General features: G+C 41.3%; 1 protein-coding gene and 1 pseudogene across 2 annotated transcripts in view; both read right to left on the bottom strand.

The window, feature by feature from the left end:
• STAMBP (STAM binding protein) overlaps positions 1-7,581 on the bottom strand; it is a 34,262-nt gene extending 26,681 nt beyond the window's left edge. Inside the window, exons 1-2 of one of the 2 annotated variants that reach the window (XM_030877595.2) lie at positions 7,518-7,581; positions 5,450-5,667 (exon numbers count right to left, since the gene is read on the bottom strand). In XM_030877595.2, coding sequence (XP_030733455.1) covers positions 5,450-5,652 — 203 coding nt within the window. In that variant the 5' untranslated portion in view covers positions 5,653-5,667; positions 7,518-7,581. Of the gene's footprint in view, positions 1-5,449; positions 5,668-7,443 lie in introns of both variants that reach the window. The other variant, XM_030877594.2, reaches the window with a different exon arrangement.
• Positions 7,285-26,154, bottom strand: LOC115850795 (uncharacterized protein C2orf78-like; annotated as a pseudogene).
• Positions 26,155-26,384: the final 230 nt, after the last annotated feature.

Here is a 26,384-nt window from a genome sequence, read left to right on the forward strand (position 1 = left end):
CTGACAAAGGATTAATCTCAAACATATACAAGCAGCTCATGCAGCTCAATATCAAAAAAACAAACAACCCAATCCAAAAATGGGCTGAAGACCTAAATAGACATTTCTCCAAAGAAGATATACAGATTGCCAGCAAACACATGAAAGGATGCTCAACATCACTAATAATTAGAGAACTGCAAATCAAAACTACAGTGAGGTATCACCTCACACCAGGCAGAATGGCCATCATCAAAAAACCTACAAACAATAAATGCCGGAGAGGGTGTGGAGAAAAGGGAACCCTTTTGCACTGTTGGTGGGAATGTAAATTGATACAGCCACTATGGAGAACAGTATGGAGGTTCCTTAAAAAACTACAGATAGAATTACCACATGACCCAGCAATCCCACCACTGGGCATATACCCTGAGAAAACCATAATTCAAAAAGAGTCATGTACCACAATGTTCACTGCAGCTCTATTTACAATAGCCAGGACGTGGAAGCAACCTAAGTGTACATCGACAGATGAATGGATAAAGAAGATGTGGCACATATATACAATGGAATATTACTCGCCATAAAAAGAAAAGAAATTGAGTTATTTGTAGTGAGGTGGATGGACTGAGAGTCTGTCATACAGAGTGAGGTAAGTCAGAAAGAGAAAAACAAATACCGTATGCTAACACATATATATGGAATCTAAAAAAAAAAAAAAGTTTCTGAAGAAATAGGGGCAGGACACAAATAAAAAAGCTTGAAGTATTTTTTTATTGATAAACATTTTTATTCTAATATTATAGTAATAATTCAAGTGCAGTTCTCTTTGAAAAGTCAACTCTGTTAAAACAATACTTGTTAAATATCTTTCATCAAACATAGGCATATTCTTTTCAATCCCTCACAGCAGTCAGACCTATGTAGCAGAGGTAAGATTTTTTTTTTTTAAAGCCTACTACATTTTGTTATTGCTTAAAAAATCTGAATCAGTTGTCAAGGTCTCAGAAGCAGTGATTAATTGACTTTTGAAAGCTCTACCAGATACTCTGACATAAAATCATGAATCCAGACATCTGTGTCTGGCAGCGATGTGTCCACTAAATAGACCACTACTTTCTGGTCCCAAGGGTTAGTCTCTATGTAGACGTAAAGAATGGACTTGAGGACACGGGGAGGCGGAAGGGTAAGCTGGGACAAAGTGAGAGAGTGGCATGGACATATATACACTACCAAACGTAAAACAGATAGCTAGTGGGAAGCAGTTGGAGATCAGCTCGGTGTTTTCTCTAGGTGTAGAGGGGTGGGATAAGGAGAATGGGAGTGAGATGCAAGAGGGAGGGGATATGGGAATATATGAATAGCTGATTCACCTTGTTATACAGCAGAAACTAACAAAACATTGTAAAGCAATTATACTCCAATAAAGATGATAAAAAAAATTACTATCTGGCCCTTTTACAGGAAAAGTTCTCTGATCTCTGGACTATACTCACAGTCTCTACTCTCTTACTGTCCATTCACCTTTCAACCCACTCCAATCTTTAATCCTTCCAGTGAAATTGCTTACCAAGATTACTGACCACGTCATGACATCAAACCCAAATCTTGCCCATCTGACACAGCTGGCCACTGTCCTGCAAATACTGACCTCTTTTGGCTCCCATGACAAAGTGATGGATTTCCTAGATTTCCTCCTACCTCTCAAACCTTCCTTCGAGGAAAGGTTTCTTGATACTTTAATACGCCATGGATCCTTCTGGCATCTAATGAAGCCTATGGACCCTTCTCAGAATAATTTTTTAAAGATATAATATAAATTATGAAACATTACAAAAAGCCCAATTCTACTGTAATGCAGTTTTCAAAATATTAAAAAATTGTGATATGTGCTTACTTATTAATGCATTGTTAATACATTAAAAAACAGGATGTAGTTGTGGGTTTAATAACTCTGTACTGTAATTCTGAAGTAGTGATAAGTATAAATGTTATTTTGAGATACCAGCAACAATCATAATTTAATATAAAAATATCTTGATTTCTACTGGTGACAAAACTACAAATATTAATAATACTGTGGTTTGACGCCTATATTCAAAATTAAAGGAAGTGCTAAATTTCAGTTAGAGGTTAGTAAAAACAAGAAAAGTTTCTCCCGACCAAGTTCATGGACCCTGAATTTTATCAATGAATCCCTGTGGGTTCCTGGACCCCAGATTAAGAACCACTGCACTACAAGCTCTCAGCAGTTTTCATGGCTTCAGAACCAACTATATGTTGAGTACTCCTGGGCTTGTATCTCCAACCCAGAACTCTCCCCTGAGTTCAGACTGCTACATCCAACCTCCTACTGGACATCTCTACTTGGATATCTCACAGGTAACTTAAACTTTACACCTTAACAGGTCAAAAAATCAGGCCTGAACTCTTGAATCTTCCCATTACCCAACCCCTTTTCAACACCACTCTCCCCATCTCAATAAATGGACCAGCAAATCCTAAGTTACTCAAGGCAGAAACTGAGGTCAATCTTGATGCCATCTTCTTTCCCAAATTATCAGTAAGTTCCATGGACTCTATCTCCAGAATACCAAATCCGTCTGCTCCTTTCCAGTCCACCATGCTCCTTCAACCTACCAGCCTCTCTCTTGACACTCCCTCCACCAGTTACCACATAGCAGCCAAAATTTAATTTTTAAAATATAAGTAAGATTAGGTCACAACCTCACTTAAAACTTTTCAATGGCTTTCTATTGCTCTCAAGATAAAATGTAAACTCCTCACTGGCCTATAAGATTCTGCGTGATTTGGCCCCACCTGCCTCTCCAACTTCATCTGCAGTCATTCTCCCTCTTCACTTGCTACACTCCAAACACAATGATCTTTCAATCCTCAGAACACACTAAGGTCTTTCCTACCTGAGAGCTTCTGAATACACAGCTGTATCCGTTTTAAATGCTCTGCTTTATGCTTTTGGAATGACCAACTCTATGGCATCCTTCAAGTCTCAGTTTAAATCTTACCTTCTCAGACAGATGTTACTCTATTTAATTAGATAACCTTGGTTATTCCCTGTCCCAGCACTCTCTGTTGCTTCCACAGCATTTTCCGCATTTTGTGAACTGTATATTTATTTGCTTACCTGTATACTGTCTTCTCCCATAAGAAGAATAAGGGCAGGGGCCAGTTTACTTACTACGTATTCAGGACCTACTGCAGTGTCAAGTAGATAGTAGGTATATGTAATATATATTTCTTGAATGAATACGGTCCTCACCCTCAAAGCACTTTCTATGTGGGACAACAAGACCCAGAGGGCCCTTCAGAAAATACCTGGTAGAGTGATTCCATGATTCTACTGAACTTTCTCAACTACGATTTCCCAAAAGAATTGTGCCCCTCATTCTGAGAGAACTACCTACAAGAATAGTGGAAATATACAAGAATACTAATTCTACCAGCAGCAGAGTATATGAAGAGTGGGACAATAGCAAGAAACTTCTCAGGAAAATAAATTTTGTGCCCATTGCGCCTAGGAGTGAAAAACCATGAAAGCAAAGAGAGGCAGAAATATAATTATACTTCTACGAAACTTTATCAACATTGAGGCCACATAACAGGACATTATGGTATGGATGGATGCAAGATCTCTGAGGAAACAGACACTATCTCTAAACTTAACAAGAAAACAATAGCAGTCCCTTTTCTCCATTCTAAATTTACAATATGAATTCTAGGCAATCCACTCTCACACCTACTCTTCTTTAGAGTACTGGTTCTCAACTGGGTCAGTTTTGCCTCTTAAAAAGCATTAGTTTATATCTGGAGACATTTTGGGTTGTCACAACTAGGGGGTAAAGGGTTCTACTGGCATCTAGCGAGCAGAGAGACCAAAGATGCTGCTAAACACACTACAATGCACAGAACACTCCCCACAACAAAGAATTATTCAACCCCAAATGTCATTAACACCAAAGGTGACACACTCTGCTTTAGAGTAGCATGTGATCAAAAACTTAATATCATATAATTGATAGGCATACATCATCTCTGGAAGAACATATAAGAAACTAATAAGGGGCTTCCCTGGTGGCGCAGTGGTTGAGAGTCCGTCTGCCAATGCAGGGGACAAGGGTTCGTGCCCCCGTCCAGGAAGATCCCACATGCCGCTGAGCAGCTGGGCCTGTGAGCCATGGCCGCTGAGCCTGCGCGTCCGGAGCCTGTGCTCCGCAACTGGAGAGGCCAAAACAGTGAGAGGCCCGCGTACCGCAAAAGAAAAAAAAAAAAGAAACTAATAAGAGTGATTGTCTCTGGGGAGGGGAGCTAAAGGTTTGGGGGAAAAGAGGAGTGGTAGGGAGATTTAGTTTTTAAATATACACCCTTTTGTGCCTTCTGAATTCTGTACTACACACACATGTTACCTATTCAAAAACAATAAAAAATAACCAAAAATTAGTGTGGCTCAAGACTATGATCTCAAAAGACTACCTTCAATTTATTAAACATTACCAAAAAGAAAACAAAAAGAACAGGACCTATGTTGTAGAATGAATCCTGAATTAAGAGTTAAGAAAATCCAGGTTTTGTCACTCCAAACTGTGGAACAAAGCCTACCACTAAATCCGGAGGGTGTTTCCTCCTATGCAGAATGGGAGGATGATGTGCCTTACTCAATGTACGCAGAACTGTGAAGATCAAGTGAAATAATGCAGGTGAAATACTTTACAAACTATTTAAGAGCCATACAAATACACTGTAATTATTATTATTTTAAGATCCTGGTATCATGAAAGAACAAAACTAGAAATTATAAATGAGACCCTTTAACATTATTCCCTTCCTAAATTAGACATCTTTTCCAATATCACTGGGGCTTTAGCAATTGTTCCTGTTAACTGAACTGAAATCTTTAATTTCTGCTGCAAGAGGCTAAGCAACTCAAGGGAAAGGTCTTATGACGAGCTATACAAACTGTAGGTGATCACTATTTATTTGATGATTTTTATGCTTATGATAAAGGGTAAGAAAAAAACTTTTTCCTGAGTCATTCAATTTGCTACAAAATAAGCAGAGGTGAGGAATTTGAGCTCTGTTAAACTTCAACAATAATTCTCTGATTGGCTGTCTTAATAGAGAGAGGACAGCGAAAAACATTCATCAATACAAAACATGTATAGTTTAAACACCAACTCTCTTGTCTAACAGCTGGGCCATGTGGGCACAAGCCAAAGAGCTAGGTCTCTTACTCATGAAATTACTGAGTCATGAAAATAACACTTTCAGTACTCATGTCTTTGAATGTCAAGGACAGCCAATATGTAGGAGCTGCTAGCAAAAATGATTAATGATAATGATGCTGTAAAGTTCTCTAGTTTTAGCAATTCTGAGCTGAAATAAACGAGCACAGGGACAGAATGAGTGAGGCATCAGTCACCGGAAAAGAAAAAGGAAACTGGAGGCGTCTTACGTGATATACTTGTTATAGAGGATGAATGCATGTTCAATGTTGCCTTCCTCAGAGTAAATAGATGCCATTCGGATAATCTCCATTCCAGAGCGGAAGTACCGACGGGGTGGAATGTCTTCGTTTATCTCCACTGCGCTACCCATTTGGGAGAGAGCCCTCACCCGGTCTTCGGGTGGGAGGCTCACATCTCCACGGTCAGACATCAGGACCAAGAAGTTCTGAAACATAAAAAAAAAAAAAAAAAAAAAAAAAGATGGCATCAACACCAAGGCCCCCATTAGCCGAGCACAGCCTAGTACACCGTGTTTTTCCCACAAACCTCTACCTTACAAAGAAATTAAAAGAAACATACACATGCTGTAGCTCATATCAAATAAGGTCTCTTTCCCACAAGAAGCCTGAGACCCTCAAGGAAGCCCATATCACAAGGACGAAAGGATTGGCAGATTCAAAAACCCATAATCCCTGCACCGTAATTAGGTGGTACAAAGAGTATAACTATAATGAGCCACTAGCGTTTCAATTCTCTCTTAATGCTAATCATTCCATGTCATTAGGTAGCCCTGCCCTTGGCATCACAAAAAGAGGGCCAGTATCTTATATTTTTTCCATTATCTCTCCTCCCAGCTACCCACTTCCATCCACCCCAGTACCTGGCAGAGTATACTCAATGAACTTTCATGATGATAACTGACTTCAAGCTGATCATTTAACCTGAGGGTAACTGACTTGAGCACACGGTTAGTTAGAGGACATGGTGTGGGAATGAATGTTCATTATCCCAACTCTGCTCATGAAACCACTATTCCAGTCAACCTACAACATCATTCACCATTTCAGGGCAAGGAATTTAGACCTAGAAAACAATTTATTCAAATCTATCTTCAAAGACTAAGTACTCTCTGAATAACAAAAGGACACAAAGGTAACTTGAAATGCAAAAAACAAACCAACAAAAAACCCTGGAAGTTTTCCCTCCTTGGGTCTCAGATTGCAGTTTTTGTTGCTGTTAGAATCAGACTCCAACTTCCAATCAGATACCACTCTACGATCATTTCCAAAAAGATTCTGGTAATTGGATACATACTGAATTACAGCACATCCTAACCAGCATGCTGCAGAATATACAAGCTACAGCAGATTTTGGAATTCAAGGTTCTGTGTCAACTGGCCTCATTTTAATCTTAAACCTTACTCATTCCCAACAGAGATCTTTTGCTTCAGTCGGGATTCTTATCTGCCCAGAAATCCTGACATTTCAGTTTCATTTGTCTATCCACTGCTTTTGTTTTCCATTCCAACCCCTCCCTCAGAGATGGTCTTCTCCGGGCCAATTCTATCTCTAGGTCACACTTCCTCCACCGACCTTCTTCTCAAACACCCTAATAGTACAAAAGTTGTGGGGACTACCAGGGATGTAGAGGTATTCCATCTCCTGTGGGAGCTTTTTTAGGGGCTCAGAAAGCTACTAGCAAATCTAAAACCTCCCCAAGTTGTCTAATTACTAAACTCAGGGCCAAGCCCATCAAAGCTAACTGAAGCAGAGCAAGCTTGTTGCTCTTCAGTCCCTCTTGGTAGAGGATCTTTTGGTAGAGAATGGAACCCCCTCCCGAGGCCAGGAAGTGGTGCCCAGAGCTACAAGCTGAGCAACACTCCAGGGAGGAGATGCAGTATCCGTAAATAAGGGGGGAAGGTGGCGTAAAGAACCGAGGGGGAAAGATGAGGAGGAGGCGAAAGGAAGTAGCAGGAACGAGCGAAGGAGGCATATACAGTGGAGAGGGACCTCCTGACAACTGCGTGACGCCCCCTTCTCGAAGGCACTCAAGCCCAAGTTGTCAACACCCGGCAAAAATCAGCAAAGGTTTTCGGGTCTTTCGCGTGCGGTAGGAGGGGACGCGCTGGGCCCGGCTGGGAACCAGAGCCGTCAGGGGCCTCGCGCGCGGCAGGCCGGGCAGGGGTCGCGGGGAGGAGAAGGCTGCAGGCCCCACACTCACGGTGGCCGCTCCCCGCCAGAGTCCGACCACGCTCAGCAGCCCGGCCCCACCATACTCCCGGTACCCTTCCCCACCTGTCCCCGCGGTCGACACTCGGCGCTTCCGGAAACGTCACATCCGGCGCCCACCCCGCCCCCTCCCTCTGGTCTATCGGTTAATTCTCAAGAACTTAGGGCAAGGGGCGGCGACTGGTGGGCGGGGCTAGAGCTGCCACCTGCGGAAAAACCCACCAATGAGGAGAGAGCGGGTCGGCGGCCACATTGGTAAAACAAAACCAACGGGGAAGAAAGGGGAAACAAATAGTTAAAGGACCCAACGACCAAGCCAGCTTTTATTTTTAGGTTAGCGCGGACACAGTAAACGTCTGCGCTAACCTAAAATGTCTGCACTAACCACCGATGCATTCCACCATGTGAAAGGCTACACAAGTTGTAATACAACATCCCTTAGAAAAGCTTAGAAAGTATGGAATCAGATAAAATCTATTACATAAATCATACATTTATTGGAATTAGACTGGCAACTTTCATGTTTACCCCATGCCTTCATGTCCTTCACATTTGTGAGGTATGTTAAATGATTATGTCAGTCCTAAAAAGCTACCTTGTCCCAGTTCTCTGGAGAAAACTGTATGAGGTTTATCAGAATTGATTGGGTGTTGAACACTATCCCACCAGTCTATCAATGCCCTATATATACTACTAAGTCATTGGAAAACCAGGAGATGAGCTGTGTTTTTACTTTTATTTTTATTGCTAAATACATATCCTCGGGTCTTCTCTATGTGGAAATTTACTTTCTCTAAATTTCCATTCCCTTATTTTTTTAGAAATTACTCAAGTCTCAGCTCTTGATTTCACCTTAATTTTGTTCATTGCCACATTCAGAAACTCAATGTCCAGTTCTGTTTTAAATCTTTGTGGCCAGAGAGGTAGGTCACATTAGACTCATTGGCTGTTAGGGTCCATCCTTGTTAGTGGCAAGGTTTCCAGAGGAAGAGTATTTGGGGAGCAAGCATTCTAGTGGTTTCCACTAGTAGGATCTAAAAGTAAATTTCATTTTGTAGACTTTAGCACACCACTTTAGCCCCTCACGTTCTTTTTTGAATACTGGTTAAATCATTAATTTTTTTTTAGCATATGTTACAACAAAATTTTACCCGTAAATTTGAAAAGCATATCTTCTACAACTATTACCTTTTCAAACTGAAAGCCTTTCAAATCTTCATTAAGAAAAGACTTCATCAGCTTGTTACTAGAAATTTCTCTGTATGTTTTCATGGATTAACTGATTCTGTTCATGGGGTTACCATCACATAAGAAGCAGGTGCACATTTGTTTTAGTTTAGCAATATTAGTTCTTGGTCATCATAATATTCATTAAATGTTTTAATATTTAAAGCTGTTTCAATTTCTAGTCTGAATTTTGTTAAATATTACCTTTGAATTTGTCCCTGCTCCAATGTATAGTATTCAGCTTTATAAATTTTAAAAAATATTAGTAGACTAAAGAACAAAGTTTAATATTTAAGATTGTCTAGAAATATTATATCAATATACATTTGTTCTTGACCACTATATAATATCAATGAATTTGCTTGCTTTTGACCTCTGCAAAATTGGCAAGTACTTTTCTATTTATCTACACATACTATTTCATAAATGGGTGTGCTTAACAAGTACTAAATGCTTTAAAACTGAAATAGAAACCCGTTTGCTTTGGAGTCTGATTGTATTACCCAGTAATTGAATTGCTTTGTCCTACTGCTGTCCAGAAGAATACCCACAATTTCTTTAAACTCTAAAAATAGTTGCTATAATAAAAAAGATCTTCTGCCTCATTGTCTTATTAACTTAAAATCTTGAATCTTATGAAAGAACTACTATTTTGATTTTGAGTAGGATTTTCCTGCCAGATAGCCCCTCTATCACACCCACATAAATCCAACATTCAAAGAGGGACTGCTGATCTGAAAACCTGGCTAAACTTACCAGGGTTTCTAAATCAGGGAAAAGAAAGCTCCTTCTGAAAATTTCAGTTTGTTTATGTTACTTTCTACACAAAATTGTTGGCCTGAGATATTAGACAACTGTTTTTTGCCTAGCAAAGGACATAACACTAACTTTTTAATGTCACAATGCCAATAAAATTGTATTGAAAATGAGTGTTTAATCTCTAAGGGTCACTGTGAAAAGCAATGGGGACAAAAATATATGTATGACACATGTGTATATTATGAATGCATGGAAATTATGTTCCTTTTCAGTTGGAGTTGGAATTACCTCATGAAGAAGTTGTTCCTTGAGAAGGCTACAGTAAAACTAGTAACATTGAGGTGAATCTGAGGTTTGGGGCTCCACCTGTAGTTTGTTTTGAAGAATAGTGTCTCCTGTCACCAAGAAAAATATCTAGTTGGGAAAATGAGGTTTTGTTTTGTTTTTTAAAGATGTATCATGCAAGCACAATGTTTGTTTATTTATTTATTTATTGGCTGCCCTGGTCTTCGTTGTGGTGCGCAGGCTTCTCTAATTGTGATGCATCGGCTCCAGAGCATGTGGGCTCAGTAGCTGAGGCACGGGTTTAGTTGCCCCGCAGCATGTGGGATCTTAGTTCCCCGACCAGGGATCAAGCCTGTGTCCCCTGCATTGGAAGGCAGATTCTTTTTTGTTTTCATTTGGAAGGCAGATTCTTAACCAGTGGACCACCAGGGAAGTCCCAGGAAAATGAGTTTTTAATGTATGCTTGTAAAGGTTTTAAATGTGTGTGTATTATTACAATTAATGCTTAAATTTGTGCATAAGCAGTCAATTTTATTTTAGACGTATTTTCTTCCTTTGTTGCCTGCTAGTTAGCTGTGAGTTATACGATTTATTCCTGATAGCTGAGAGCCTTTTGTTTTAAGTAAGAGTGCCATTCTCAAGGTTGAAAATTTCAACAAGAGTTAAATGAGAAAAGAAACTTTAGGACTATTTGAGTTGTACAGTTTGGGTTGAGGGATTTTATCATTTTATATTTGGTTTACATATTTATTTACAAAAATATTGCCATATGACCAACCACTATAACTTTGATTGCAAGATAAAGAATTGCATACTGCTGTATTTATACTCCTTGAAAAACATTCATTTATTCATTCATTTATTCAATCAACAACTATTTATTGAGTACCTACTTTGTGCCAAACACTGTTCAAGGCACTGGGCATATATTAGCCAACAAAGCAGACAAAAAGAAACACAACCCTGCCCTCAAGGATCTTATATTCTAGCGATGGGTGAGGGAATGATGGATTACAAGCAATTATGTGATAAATAAGTAATTACATAGTATATTAGAAGATTCTAAATACCATGGGAGAAGTGGGCTCTGTAAAAGGAATCAGATTGAAGGAAAGGAGAAGTGCAGGGGGACAGTTGTAATTTCAGATGGTGTAGTCAGATAAACCCTCATTGGAAAGATTTGAGTAAAGACTTGGAGGTAACAGCAGGCAGGGAACAGCAAGTACAAAGGCCCTGAGCCAGGAGCTCTCTGATGTACTTAAGGACCAGCAAGGGCTGAGCATGATGGGAGTGGAATGAGTGACAGGGAACATAGCAATAGATCATGTACATCAGGGCTCAGCAAACTACTTGTCTTTGCAAATGAAGTTTTATTGGAACACAGCCATGCCCATTCATTTACATATTTTCTATGGCTGCTTTCATGCTACCAATGCCGAGTTGAATAGTTGAGACAAAAACAATCTGGCTCACAGAGACTAACATTTTTACTGTCTGGCTGTTTATTTGTTGACCCCCGATATAGGTAGGGCCACATAGGCCATTGCAGGGACCTTGGCTTTGACACTGAGAAAAATGAGAAGCCGTGGGAGGGTTCAAGCAGAAGAAGGACAGGATCTGACTAATGTTTTGAAAGGATCATTACAGTGGCTGTGTTGACAAATTTTAGGCAGGCAAGGGTGGGAATAGGAACGCCAGTCAGGACTGTGGTTCACAAGGTACACTGGGGCGCCCCCCAGGACACCACATAAATTCACCAGCCTATAGCAGGATATTTAAAATTTTTGAAGGATTCACAGCAATATTTGACATCTGTTAGATACCACGTGAGCTTCTAGCTGGTAGGTAGTTCACAGTTTCAGCATTAGTTGTGCTATATTCCTTTCAATGCTGTCATATGATTGTGAACCTGGGATTTTGGGCAGTAGTTGTAACAAAAGTCAAGTACTAATTGAAGATCAGTGTGGAGCAGGAAATGAGTCTGGCAGCACCCAATTTAATTCTAAGGTTTGAGATGTTGTACAGTGCCCAACAGTCCCCCACATTCCATTAGCAAGTAATTGTGGTTATTTCAGAGTGAAATAAAAATATTTTCCTTTTAATTCACATGTATTATTTTTCAAACGTCTACCTAGTTGTTGGAGCATTGTATCATTGTGCAAATGGGGCATTTTTCCTGTGGCTGCTCTAACAAGTCACCACAACTGGTGGCTTTAAAAAGCAGAAGTTTATCAGTATTATTCACTGTACAGTACAGAAAAATAATGAAATGCTAAGCTTCAGTTCAAAATTAAATATGCTTTGATAAATACAGCATGCACTACATGATGTATGGTACAATAAAGTTAAGGTATTGTTTGTGAATCATTTTATATTTTACATTACCTAAACATTTTCAAAGTCAAAACTTGGAGTATTCTTCATATTTTTCCTGCATTAAGTTTTCCACTGCCTTTGAAAATTCACTTGTATTTCATAGTATAAATTAAGCAAGGGACCATTTCAATTTCTTTTAAAAAATTTATTATGAGTTTGGAACTGCCTCTTCCTAATATTCTGTTGCATTCTTTGAGGGTGACAGAAATCTAATAAGGTACAAGTGTGGAACATAAGTGAAAATAATAAATTACAGATATACTATAAGGTATTTGTTCACACACGTTTAAGGTGACATTGAACAGAGCCATACTCTTCAATTTTCAAAGTGCTGTGTATTCAGTCAAACAATGTGAAATGATACTTTCCTGATGTATTTCTACTTATGTTTTGTCCTAGTTAAATTGCTATAAATAAAGGGGCTTTAGGTGCATTTGTAACAATTGTCAGCAACTGAGTAATTTCTGTGACTAAATTCATTAAAATATATAGAATAAAAAAAAAGCAGAAATTTATTTTTTCACAGTTCTGGAGGCCAGAAGTCTGAAATCAATACCACTGGGACAAAATTAAGGTGTCAGTAGGATTTACACTCCCTTCAGAGTCTCTTGAGGGAGTTTTCGTTCCTTGCTTCTGCCAGCCTCTGGTGGTTGCTGGCATTGCTTGGCTGGTGGCTGCAACACTCCAGTCTTTGCTTCCATGGTCACTTTGCCTTTCCCTCTTCTGTCTCTATCAAATCTCTTTCTGCCTCCATTTTGTAAGACGCATATGATTACATTTAGGGCTCACCCTGATAATCCAGGATAACCTCCCCATCTCAAGATCCTTAATTTGATCACATATGCAAAGATCCTTCTTCTAAATAAGGTAGTAATATTTATAGGTTTGAGGAATTAGGATCTGATCTCTTTGTGTGGTCGTTATCCAGCCTACTGCAAACATAAATGCTTATTAATTATTGGCACCCAACTAGTTAATAAATGGGACTGTTAAGTATTGCTTTTAGCCTAGAGGTGAGACACCAAAGGCTCTGTAAATCTAGAAAGTTTGGGAAGCTTCTGAGTTGGGAGGCTATCCTAGTAATCTGGGCAGGAAATGATGGGGGCTTGGACTAATGTGGAAATGGAGGAAAGTGGTTAGAAGTGCACAAGTTCTAGATACAATTCAAAGGTAAGGCAGTCAGAGTTTGCTGATGCATCGTTGGCAGGGAAGAAGAGGAGTCAAGTGATTTTGAAGGTCTCTGGCCTGAGCAACCGAAAAAATGATATTACCATGAACTGAGATGAAGAAAACTGGGCATGGACCAGGTCTTTTGCTGGGGAGGAGGGCAGATTGGAGATTCCATTTTGTACATGCTTAGGAAAGTCAATCAAAGAGAAGGAAAAGAGGGAAGGAAAAGATACACATTCCTGACCAGGACCTGCCTTCAGACTCTCCCCCTGCCCACAGGCTTACTCCACCTCTCATGGTGGCCAAATGTCCCCCAACCCATGAGCCCTTTAGATTGTTGTGTTTTAACTTCCTATTCAAAACATGGACTGAGCAAATACACACATGAGACATCAGACAGAGGAGACTCAGAAAGCCTCTTCTGACCCAGAGTCCTAACGAGGGTAGTGTAAATGGGGCTCTGCTTCGGGAAACTGAAAATTATAGGAGCTCACATTTCAAGTAATTATGGCAAATGATGGAGCAGAATTTCAGAAAGATGGAGGCAGTTGCACATCATCTGAATCTCACCAAACCTTCTCATGGAACTAGATCAACCAAAACCAAGTGCCCATGGGTAACACTTATCGAGAAACTAGAAACCCCAAAACAAGAGGGTGTGTCAGACCACCACCCACAGAGACCTGCCTGGTCCCAGCATCTGCACCAAAGGAAGTGTCAGACAGGAGCAAGCATCTGATGGACATGAAGACAGGAGTCCTTCAAAATGCCAGCAGGTATTCATTGGAAAGCACTGTGGGCCAATATGAGAACAGCAGCTGACTGGGAGAGATTTTACCAAACTCTAACGTGAGTAAGGACAAGGGGCCCAGAATAGTCTAAAGGGATGGAGTAGTCTAGCCCTTCTACATCATCAAACTGAGCAGCCAGAGCTCCTTTCCAGGATGTGACCCACACAGAAGAGAAACTTTTGGGAGGAAAAACAGGCACAAAGGGAAATGTCTTGGTAAAAGTCAGGGAGGGCAGCAGAGCCAGGAAACCTCCGAAAGTAAGCCACTGTGTTTTTGAATACTACATTAAAAAAACAGACAAACAGAAATTCTGTGAAGTTAGAAAAGCAATTCTCAATCACACCTCCTTTTTATTTTTTTAATATATATATTTTTAATTAATTAATTTATTTGGTTGTGCTGGGTCTTAGTTGCAGCAGGCAGGCTCCTTAGTTGCAGCTCCTGAGTTGTGGCACGCGAACTCTTAGTTGCAGCATTCATGTGAGATCTAGGCCCCTGACCAGGGATCGAACCCGGGACCCCCTGCATTGGGAGCTTGGAGTCTTATCCACTGCCCACTAAGGAACTCCCTTTTTCTTTTTTCTTCCTTCTTTCCTTCCTTCCTTCCTTTCTTTAAAGCTCCAAGTCATTTAAAATACATGACTTCTTACTAAAAATCTCCAGTTCATATAACCAAGGGGTTTATAACTTCTCCTTTAAGTTATATTCCTGGGACTTCCCTGATGGTCCAGAGGTTAAGATTTGGTGCTTCCAATGCAGCAGACAGGGGTTGAATCCCTAGTTGGGGAGCTGAGATCCCACATGCTGCGCAGCCAAAGAAATTTTTTTTAAAAAGTTATATTCCTGTATTATTGAATTTAGTGGTTTAGATTTTTTTTAATGTTTAGAAGATTTCAATTTATTTACCAGGAACAAACAAAACATAATGTAAAAACAGTTTTCAGGAAACTATTTCCATCATTCTTTTCTTCCCTTTCTCCTGCAGATTGGTGTTTTATCCTTACAAGTTCTCCGTTGTTCCATAAGAGAGCTGCTCTTCTTCTGGTTTCATAAGAGATGGTGAACCGTGTTAAAATATCCAGTTTACCTAAATTTCTAGAGTACACTTCAGGGAGCGAATGATGGGGTGGGATGTTGGGGCAGAGTGAGAGATACAGATTCTGGTGAGACTGAGAGTCATTCACAAAAATTACTGGGCTGTGGTGAAGGGAGAACAAAAATAAATCAGGTTCCTGCTGGTGGACAGAAAGCCAAAATGAAGAAGAATGGTGCGTAGCTGGGCAGTGTAATTAGGCCCATAAGTGCTGTGTCTTCTGATAGTAATTATGAACAGAAACCAACTAATAATTATGAATAACATGTAGGTGACCAATCCTTGAGAGCTGAGGTAGAGACAAGGAAAGATGACATTATACCTTGTCTCTGGTTCATTGAGTTTCCCAGGCTGGTTGTGACCAATCCTGGGTGAAATCATAACTAAATCATTTTTGCTAAGGTGATCAGCTTTTGTGGGGTCGTTTCCCTGCACTCTGTCCAATGATAAAGCCCACTGGTTTATGCCTCCTGGAAAAGAGTTATTTCAAAACAGTATAAGTGAAGCATTGATGAAACAGCCATGAGGAACACGTTTCCACATGGCCTCGCACCTCCTTTTCAAAGTGCTTTAAAACTTTTTTCATCCAAAAATCAATAAAAAAAAAAGGATTGGGATCAAATCCCGTACAGAGGTAGTGTAAGAAAAAAGAGAATAAGGAGCAGAATAGCATCTCTTCAGACAATAAAATCAAGTTGGAAAAGACAGGTCCACAAAACAGATCAAAACTGTAACCTAGGGCTTCCCTGGTGGGACAGTGGTTGAGAGTCCGCCTGCTGATGCAGGGGACATGGGTTCATGCCCTGTTCCGGGAAGATCCCACATGCTGCGGAGCGGCTGGGCCCGTGAGCCATGGCCGCTGAGCCTGCGCATCCGGAGCCTGTGCATCCAGAGCCTGTGCTCCACAACAGGAGAGGCCACAGCAGTGAGAGGCCCACGTACCGCAAAAAAAAACAAAAACAAAAAAAAAAAACTGTAACCTATTATTTCAAAGTGGGCTAAAAGATGTTAGGAAAAACAATGGAAAAGATGAAAGAACATGGATCGAGGAGGGAATGGGAAGTTACTGTCTAATGGCTCTAGAGTCTCTGTTTGGGATGGTGAAAAAGTTCTGGAAAAGGTAAATGCTGATAAATGCCACCTATGGGTGTTTGGTTTTAGTTGATCTTCTTCCATGAAAGGGTTTGGAGAGATTCAGAAACTATGCTGCTGCCTCCATCTTTCTGAGGTCCTGCTCAATCTTTAGACATAATTATTTTGAATTTGGATAGTGGTGATGGTCGCACAGCATTGTGAATGTATTTAATGTCACTGAATTGTATACTTGAAAATGGTTGAAATAATAAATTTTCTTTTATGTATATTTTACCATAATAAAAAAAACCGTGAAAGAACAGCATAAATCAGAATTAGGTAAGATGATAGAACTCAGGACAGAATTCAAAATAAAAGAAAAAAATTTCAGAAATGAAGACTAAATTTAAAATAATACAAGAGTGGGGAGTTCCTGGTTGTCCAGTGGTTAAGAATCCACCTTCCAATGCAGGGGATGCAGGTTCAATCCCTAGTTGGGGAACTGAGATCCCACATGCTGCAGGGCAACTAAGCCCGCATGCCGCAACCACTGAGCCCGCGTGCTCTGGAGCCCATGCGCCACAACTAGAGAGCCCCCGAGCCACAATGAAGAGCCCACATGCTGCAACTAATATCCAACACCGCCAAAAATAAATAAATAAATTAATTAATTAATTAAATAATACGAGTGAATGAACATAATGGATAATGTCTTAAGAGAAACAAACAAGAAAAGGAAAAATTTTTTTAATCAAAAAGAAGATAAAAAGAATTTTAGAGAAATGGCAAACATAAAAGATAGGCAAAAAAGAGTCAGGACAGCTCTGAAAAGAGTAACATAAATATGTATAAGAATCTATTATACCATAAAAGTGACATTTCAAATCAGTGGGACAGATTAGTCAATAAATTGTGATACATACACGTTGAGGTATAAATAGTTCTCTGGAAGGATCCACAGCATGGCAAAAGCTGATGTCTCTGAGGAGGGAAATGTGTGGCTGGGGCACGTGGGGAAAAGGGTGACTTTTCGTTGAATACCCTTGTGGACCTTTTCTAATGTTCTGTCATGTGAATTTATTACCTCTGAAGTTCGCCTGAGTTCAAACCCCAGTTCCCCCAGTTGCTAGCTCTTAATCTTGGGCAAACTCGTCACACTCTCCAAGCCTCTTTATCTGTGAAATAAGGTCAGTAACTTAGCCTGGTGCTGCCTGGCACAGAATAAACTGTCAATAAATGGAGATTATTAGTGTAAAAAACCCAAATGCCCATCAATGGATGAATGGATTTTTAAATGTGGTTATATGTGAAATATTATACAGTCATAAAAAGGAATGAAGTACTGACACATGTTACGACATGGACGAACTTGAATATATTATGCTAAGTGAAAGAAGCCACACACAGTGGTCCCATTTGTATTATGTCATGAAATGTCCAGAAAAGGCAAAACCATAGCAACAGAAAGGAAATTAATGGTTGCAGGGACTGAAGGAGGAGGGGATGAAGAGGGCCTGCTGATGGTTACAGGGGCTTCTTTGTGGGGTGATGAAAACGTGATGGGTTAGATGACGGTGATGGTTGCATAGGCTTGTGAATGTATGAAATGACGCTGAATTTGCAGTTTCAGACGGTGAGTGTTATGGCATGTGAATGACATCTCAAAAAATTAATGTTGAAAATGAAAATTGCCAGTTTTCCCATGGTCACTATACACTATCCACTGTCTCCATCCCTCCCTTCTCCCCACTGCATTCCTTTTGACGCCCACCCCTGCCGCTCTCTCCCATCCTCACTCCCTCGACCTGCCCCACGAGGCCTCCCAGGGAGCCCGTGAACCACTGGGCGCCTGGGTCCTGTGGCTGTTGGAGCAGCTGCCCAGTGTGCGTGCCCCCACCGCTCTCACCCGTGAGAGTGGATGCTTCCGTCGGATTTTCTCATGCGTTTCAGTAGATGGTGACGTTTACAGAAGGCGGCACACGCCCTGGTCAACGGAAGAAGCCCCGCAAGTTAATATTTAGGCCCGTCCAGAAGTTTGATCTCGTCGACCAGTAACCTCAGGATGCTGTCCTCTGAAAGCCAGGTTGGCCGCCTGCGGGCACTTACAAATACTGAGGACTTTGGAGGCATTTGGGCCTCAAATTGAGGCCTTGTACCTGCACACACGATGTGACCTCAGCCCTCTGCTGCACCTCTCTAAGTGAAGTGGCACAGGAATACTGGCCTTGCCTTTTGTTGCCAGGATTAACTGAAGAGTGCATTGGCTGCCCTGGAGCTTAGATGTTGAGTACATCATGATTAACATACCAGGGCCTACTAGTGGGCCTCGTGATGCAGCAGTTCCTTGGCTCTGCCCCTGTCGTCAGCTGCCCCTAGGATAACTCTGAGCCCTAGCCACCTCTCTGGTAGATTTCCTATTCCCCCACTATAATCACACCTGGATAAGGCAACTCAAACCTTTCAGAGATGTGTCCTGAACCTCCTGTTTTCTTAAATACCTATCTGGTGGTTGTGAGACTTAAGGCCAACCTCCCCAAGAGACTTTTTCTGTTTCTCCTAGTAAACCTAGACTCACCTTCCGTCATCTTCAAGTCTACTCAAATTTGGTTCTTTCAACCCTGACCTCTGACCCTGCTTTTTACTTCTTCCATTTCATCCTCACTCCTGCTTCCTTTCATAAATCCATAAATGTCTTTTGGCCTTCCTAGCCCTGGGCCAAGTTCCTTCCTCTTTCCTCAGTTTTTACCCCTTTTTCCCCCTTTCCTTCATTCTCCCATCCAACTTTCAGTCCTTCCTTTCTCATGCAGACTTTGATTCCAACCCCATCAAAAACAAACAAACAAACCAAAAAGCTAAAACACGCCACAGTTAGCAGCATCTCAAGATTCAAAAGCTTTATTACTCATCTATTAATTCTATTACATTTATTTATTCAGTTTTATTGTTTTAAAATATATCAAAATAAATAGAGAAATTTATACCTGTCTTATCTGTATATGGAAGAGCAGCTGGTCCCCAAGGTGGCACCCACACTCCTAGCAGCTCTGACTTTACATATCCGTAATAGTCAGCAATTTCCATTTCTTTTTCCCTCTCAATGAAAAATTGCACTTTCCCCAAAGAGGAGTATTTGGCAGCAATACGTTCTTGTTGAGCCCGTCTCTTCATGGCCTCCCGCTCTGGCCTCTGCTCGTGTTCAATGGGCTTTGACATTACTGGCTCAGGAACATTGGGTTCCCTCCATGGAATTGGTTGCTCGCTGAAGTCCTGGAGTAGAAATGGGGTTTGGAGCTTGGGTGGGGACTGGAGCTTAGTCACAGCAGGGGGAACAGGCTCCCGCTGGAGAGAAGTGCAAGATGAAGTTCCATAGGGTGCAGGCCTAGGAGCAGCAGACTGAGGGACACTAGGCTGCGTATGGTCGGTTCAACCCGGTTGGGTTGGTTAGTCATAGTTGGCTGAGATGGTTTGGCAGGACCTGGCAAAGAGGCAGGAGCTGGCTGGGATGAACTCACTGCAGGAGGTTGAGCTGAGTTAGAAGCAGGCTGGGCACAGTCAGCCAGAGCAGGCCGATGTGAGGCCAGAGACCGTGGCCTCCAAGGAGCAGGTCGAGCTTGAGGCTTGTCCCAGGCAGAAAACGGCAGAGGTATCAACTTGACCTTCCCAGGAGGCGGCAGCTCCTACTGGGATGGAGATGGACAGTCTTTCTCAGCACTGCTGTCTGGTTTCTGGGCTTCGACTTGAGTTTTCTCAGGACTCTTACCCTCAGGTGGGGTATACCTCCATGGCTGGATAGCTGGGGGTGTTTAGGGTTGCTTGAATTTCCCAAGACCCGACAGGAAGAGAGCCCAGTTTTCTTATCATTCTTCTCCCCCAGTGCATGAAAAACCTTCACAGACCCCAGCCTGCACATGCCTAGGGAGGTTCGAGGCTTTTTAAAGCTCTCTTGGATAAGCTCAGTTTGGTGTTCCTTTCGCTTCGTCTGGAGAATTGTTGGCTTCTCTCCTGCCTTGACTTTGTTCCCTGACTGCTTTTTCTCATCAGCCTTCTTCCTTCCTCTGGTCCTTGTGGTCCTTTCCTGCCCGTGGCTCTTCGTTTTGCTGATCTTTCTGGATGCAGCTTTCTGAGGTTTGCCTTTGGAATGCTTGGCCGTGTTCACAGGAGCGCTGTCCCTGACTGCAGCATGGCATAGAAGCACTTCTCCCCCTAACAGGCACTCTGGATTCTTTGGCTGGATTTTGGCCTTGGGAGCACCACTGATAGGCTCAGAGGCTTTATGTTTGTTCTTCCTGGTTGAGCAGAGGGAACCTTTATGACACTTGGCTTTTGCTGCACCTGATTCACCTTAATGGCTCTGGTGTCTTTGGCTTTGATCACGTTGGGACCTTTGGATTGATCAAGATCTTTCAAAGAAAAAAAGAGCTGGGGAAGGTGAATATCCTCCGCCAGTGTAGTAATGTCTGCAAAACCACTGCTAGATTCCATCCCATTTTCAGGTGTCCCTGGGTCCTCAAGACTCAGGCTGTTCTTTCCCAGATCAGCATTTTCAGAAGCAGCTGCTCCTCTTGGCTAAGGGGATGCATCAGTGCAGGCCAGGAGCTGGTGAATATCAGGGATTTCTAAAGGGAGTAGTGGAGGCACTTGGTTTTCTCTTGGGATCTGTAGGCATCCAGAGGCTTTGAAAGCTTTGTTTTAATATCCTCCAAGTGCTCACTCTCTATTTGTCTCTGGCTTGGAGCTGGAGGCAGGGCCAGGAGACTACTGGCACTCTGGACTGGAGCTGTCCCTGAAATGTCCCCAAGTTCAGGTGGTGGGTTACTCTCAAGTATCTGAATATTTCTGCTCCTGCAGGACCTGGGGAGTTCTTGAGTTTGTGTCACACAAGATGTCTGGCTTGGAGGTTGCAATCCCAGGGAATGTTTCATCACCAGGGAAGTCTCCATCCCTACAAAGGAATCAAGGTAGAAGTCAGTCCCTGGTAAGTGAGATGCTCCCCCTAAACACCAACACAGCAATCATGTACCTTTCAAGGTACATGATTGCTGTGTTGGTGTTTAGGGGCAAGACGGGCAAGGCATTTCTAGTAACTCTTCTTAAGGATCATGGACAGTGCCCTATGCTATGAGATAAGGGGTGACTGTTGTAATTCTTACTGGTGATCATTTCATGTCACTGATTCTTGGCTTTCTTTGTATTTCATAAGATTGTTATAAATCAATTAAAAATGAGTCTTATTTTTAAAAAATGAAATGTTTTACAAAGTCTAGCATTCTCATATAGAGTCCTTTCAATTCTCCCCACTTTCCTGAGAGGCTAAGGACACTTCACACCATGAATTAGGAGAGGCAGTAGACCCTTCATGATGAAATATATAAACAAAGACAGAGTCTTAGCCTGCTTGCTCTGGACAGGATCTCGGACCACAAGGTCTTAAATTCTGGTATAAGTTAAGGAAGTGAGGACAGTTAAACTGTCACTATCATAACAAGAGTTCTGAAACACCTTCCAAAGAGACTCTAGCAGTAGAACAGGAAAGGGAGTGAGACAGTGTGGTAGTACAGGGGGAATGATTGGCTGCAGCAGTGAAAAATGTGGTACCTATTAGTATGCTCTCGGGGTTCTTGTACGTGTAGCATAGATGACCTTTACAGTGTCCCTCCCACTTTCCCCCATGCATTACGTGTTCTTTTTTTTTTTTTTGGTTTGTTTAATTTATTTTAATTTGTTTATTGTTTGAACTTATTTATTTTATGTATGTATTTGTTTGGCTGCACTGGGTCTTCATTGCTGTGCACGGGCTTTCTCTAGTTGCGGCTAGCGGGGGCTACTCTTGGTTGCGGTGTGTGGGTTTCTCATTGTGGTGGCTTCTCTTGCTGCGGAGCACGGGCTCTAGGCATGTGGGCTTCAGTAGATGTGGCTCACGGGCTCCAGAATGCAGGCTCAGTAGTTGTGGCACATGGGCTTAGTATCTCCATGGCCTGTGGAATCTTCCCAGACCAGGGCTCGAACCCGTGTCCCCTGCATTGGCCGGTGGATTCTTAACCACTGCACCACCAGGGAAGCCCTAGGTGTTCTTATATGAGTCTAAAACCAGAGAGCCCTGAGCAAAGGTAGTGGTCATTAAAGGCTCAGGACCTAAATTCTACCTGTCTGTACACCACTTCCCAGCTGTAGATTTGACCCCATTTTTGAATGCTGACCTCATTGTTCAACTTTCTTGCTGTTTGTACTCACCTTGAAAACTTGTTTCTGTGATGGCTTGAGCAGACACAGGGTAGTAGATTCCAAGAGGTGGAAGCTGGTGGTTGGATATTTGTGGGCTGAATCTCCTTTAGTACCATAACCACTTTTGGTTGCACAGAGGCCCTACTTCCTGTGTATGACACAGAGCCATAGGATTGCAGGCAGGAGCCAAGTTCTCCATTCAGTAAAGACCCCAATGTGCCTTGGTTATAGTAATATACCTGGCTTCCTTCCTGGTAGGGAAGTGACAGGCTGTGTCCCTAGTTTGGAATCTGAGATGGTGTTCCCTGAGCAAGCCTGGCAGAAAGTGATGGATATAGAGGGACCATGTTATTGGTGTCTGCAGTTTTATCATACTGGGCTGCCGTAAACATGGAAGAAGCAGCTGTGTGCTGGTCAGTGACTGCCAGAGTAAAGTCTCCGAGTGAAGGAGAATTCTTTTCAGTGCTTCCTGTGATGTCCCAGTCAAGAACACCCGGATAGGAAGCAGCTGAAGTGGAGGTCTGGCTCTGGTCAGTAACTCCAGATAACATAGTTGTGCTAGAATGTTGGTGAAGGTAGGCACTACCCATGAGTGTCTGGAAGGAGGTAGCCATAGTTGATGCCAAACTGACGGCAGGAGCAGAGACTCTGGAGAAGTTGCAGACACTTCCTGTTAGGGAAGTTGCATTGCTCACCCCAGGAAGAGAGTGCTGCAGAGAATTCAGAGTTCCAAGTAGAGATGGATTTTGGAAATTTTTTGTAAGAACAAGAGGGTAATGAAAACATCAGGGAGATTGATAAATTCTCACTATGTTTGAGGAACAGCATTATCTTAAGTTTCTTGCTATCCGGATACCTCTAGTGTCAATACTTACTGAGAAACCAAAAATCAGACCGTTATGATGGTGGCAAGGACTGAGCAGTTTTACACTCTTCTGTATTAGCTGCCTGTGCTCCCATGTTGGGCACAGAAGACCCAAGTGGTATGGCTCAGACATTATTCTCTAGGCTGGAAGCAACCTTCTTCCTGCCCTATCTTTCCTTTCAGCCTGAACTAGTATGGACTTCTATGCTGTTTCGTAGACTGGGAGCATTTTAGAACTAGGAGGTCTTAGAGAACTTCTATTTTCACAGTCTCATTTCATGAAGAAGGAAACTGAGACTCAGAGAGGTCAGGTTGACTTGTTCAACTTCTCTCATTATGTTAGTATCCTTACCAGGTTTCAGAGCCTAAGTATCCTGACTTGCTTGCCAGGACGCTACTCTGAGCATGATACTGCCAGAAAGCGGGAGAAGTAGAACTTATAATATAGGCATTTTTTTTGTCCGTTAGAAAATAGTACAGCTATTATCATTGTCATCTTCAGTGTCTCACTTTGCTTGTGGAGTTCCCATGCTATTACCTAGAGTTCACATATAGCTCAGTCCAACTGGTAAATTTAAAGAGTCATTTTTACCCTCTTAAAGCCTGGTTTCTCATCCTACCTCAAAATGATTACCTGAAAGTGAATTTCTTAAGTGCTTTTGGAAACAAAAAAGTTATCTGCTTACTTCAGATTACTCATCTATAAAGTGGTTATAACAGCACCACCAATAATAATAGCAGTAATAATTAATACATGAATAAGCTGATATATAGCGTATGATTTATATGGAGGAAGATACAATAAGTTCTAGAAAGAAAAATCATGAAAAACATATTACATAATGAAAAAGAAATACATAGATATTAATGAAAACTTGGGTATGTGGCAAGTATCAAAGCATAATGAGTTTACTAACAAATGACATTCTGTACCATACATGCAATATTATGAAAGTGAATTTTGCCCACTCTATTTTAGTGAATACTATTAACCAAAAAACGCGGTAGAATGTGATTTTGAATGGATTTTTAGCCAATACATACAGACACAGAAGATATATCAGTAAAAATGCATAACAAGCAACAAAATTCAATCAACGTGAATGTATAGGGGGCCACAATATATGCAGACAAGTATTTCAATGAAAACTGGTACAAAGCAGACAGCAAAATAATACGTGTAAAAGAATTTCATCATTGTTCTCATTCATATTTTTACCCAGCAATAACAGGTATTAAGCCTGGTAGAAATATATATTTCAAAGAATAGAAATATACAATAAGCAGAAAGGAAGCTTAAAAAGTATCAAGATGGTTTTTTTATTTATCCTAGAACTTAGATTATAATCATCTTCAACATCCAAGAAGATGACATCCCAAAACCTAAAAAAACCATCATCACTAGAATCCAATTAAAAAAGATTTTCAAATGTAAAAACATCAAAAGGATTCCACAATATTGTTCTAGATAAATGTGGAATTTTTTTTTCTTGCCGCGCCACATGGCCCTGGCAGTGAAAGCACCGAGTCCAAACCACTGGACCGCCAGCGAATTCCCTCATGTGGAATTAGGCATGTGGGGCTTGACTTTATCTTTTTCTTCGTAAGTAGCTAAGATCTAAAAACGAACGATGGCTGTTGATCAATGTGCTCTCTGTGTTAGGAAGGAAAGAACTGTAAAGATGAAAAGCAACCTTGCCTTAGAACCTACATATCACACAAGGGAAATAGTCCTTCTGATTCAATTTAGAAGATATCATTTAAAATTTTTAATTAGTAAAATGTCTACATAGTTTAAAAATTAGAAAGAATCAAACATTGAAAAGCAGACCCCTAGATAACCACTTTGGTTTCCTGTTTATAGGAAGCATCATTTCCAGGACATATTTCTAAAATATTTATATTCAAAACTGTCAAGTGCCAACTGTATTCAGAGAGGCAATAAAAGAAAAAATACTGAGTATGACTTTTCTGGTAAGCTGCCTTTCCTGGTGATACCCTGTTCTGTCCTTACTTTCCTCTTAGTCTGTTAAAATAAGGATTTGCTACAATAAACTTTGTTTTGCCCTGCTCTGAGCAGATTTCACTCTATGCTCTTTCTGCTTTAATTTAAAATCTTTGGTTCCCATCAACATTCCATTGCAAACTACATTTTTCTTGAGAGCTCCTCTATGCTTTCCCTCTTCATTCTTTTTTTTTTTTCCTATCTCTTTTTTCCTGTTGGCCTGTGCTGATGAAAACAATCCTAAACTTCCTTACGTTTGACTCTGTGCCTCCCTATAACCCAGTACTCTCCATCCTCTCTCCCTATTTTCTCTTTACAACTAGTCGAAATATTAGTGGAGGGAGACCTTTAGAGATGAAACATCTTGCTATATATTGCTAGTTTTCTATGTCACCTGTCTTTTCTATGTTTCTGTTGAAACACTCTTGAGAAGTCTCTGATTTCATTTTCTACAAGGGTACCCTTTAAGGCTCAATATTAGAAAAGAAAGGGATCAGAGTGATCAAGCAATGTAGTGTTCTAACGTAACTGATAAGGAAAATATCAGGCTTTGTGAGACAGTCAATGATTTGTCCAAAGTCACACAGATAGTAAATGCCAAAGTCAAAACTGAAATTAGGTCTCCAGACTTCTAGTTCAATACTTTCCCTCATTATTCCATGCTATTTTGAATCTACTAGTAAATTTAGGGGCAAAATAAATCTAACGAAAAAAATTAAAAAGTTTCTTTTCTTACCTGACATGGTCCTAGAAGAAAAGGAAACATCAACTGCAGATACGAGGGATGAAGAGACAACACCAGAGGATGTCTGAGTGGCTGCAGCTGAATGGCGCATGTGTCCAGTACAAAGGTCACTGGTTACTGGTCACTTGTCACTGTTCACCGCTCACTTGTGATGATCCAAATTTATTTACAGACAAGTCCACGGAAACCCCAAGACTCTACCAAGTGGTAGTAGGTTTGGTAGGAGAATGATGTCACAAAGCAGGCAGTTTACAGGTACGAGATAGCCAATAGGGAGGTCCGATCCCCAACAGGAAGGCGGGGATGGGTGGAGAGAGTGTA

Source organism: Globicephala melas, chromosome 12 (genome assembly GCF_963455315.2).
Source record: "Globicephala melas chromosome 12, mGloMel1.2, whole genome shotgun sequence".
Lineage (NCBI taxonomy): Eukaryota > Metazoa > Chordata > Mammalia > Artiodactyla > Delphinidae > Globicephala > Globicephala melas.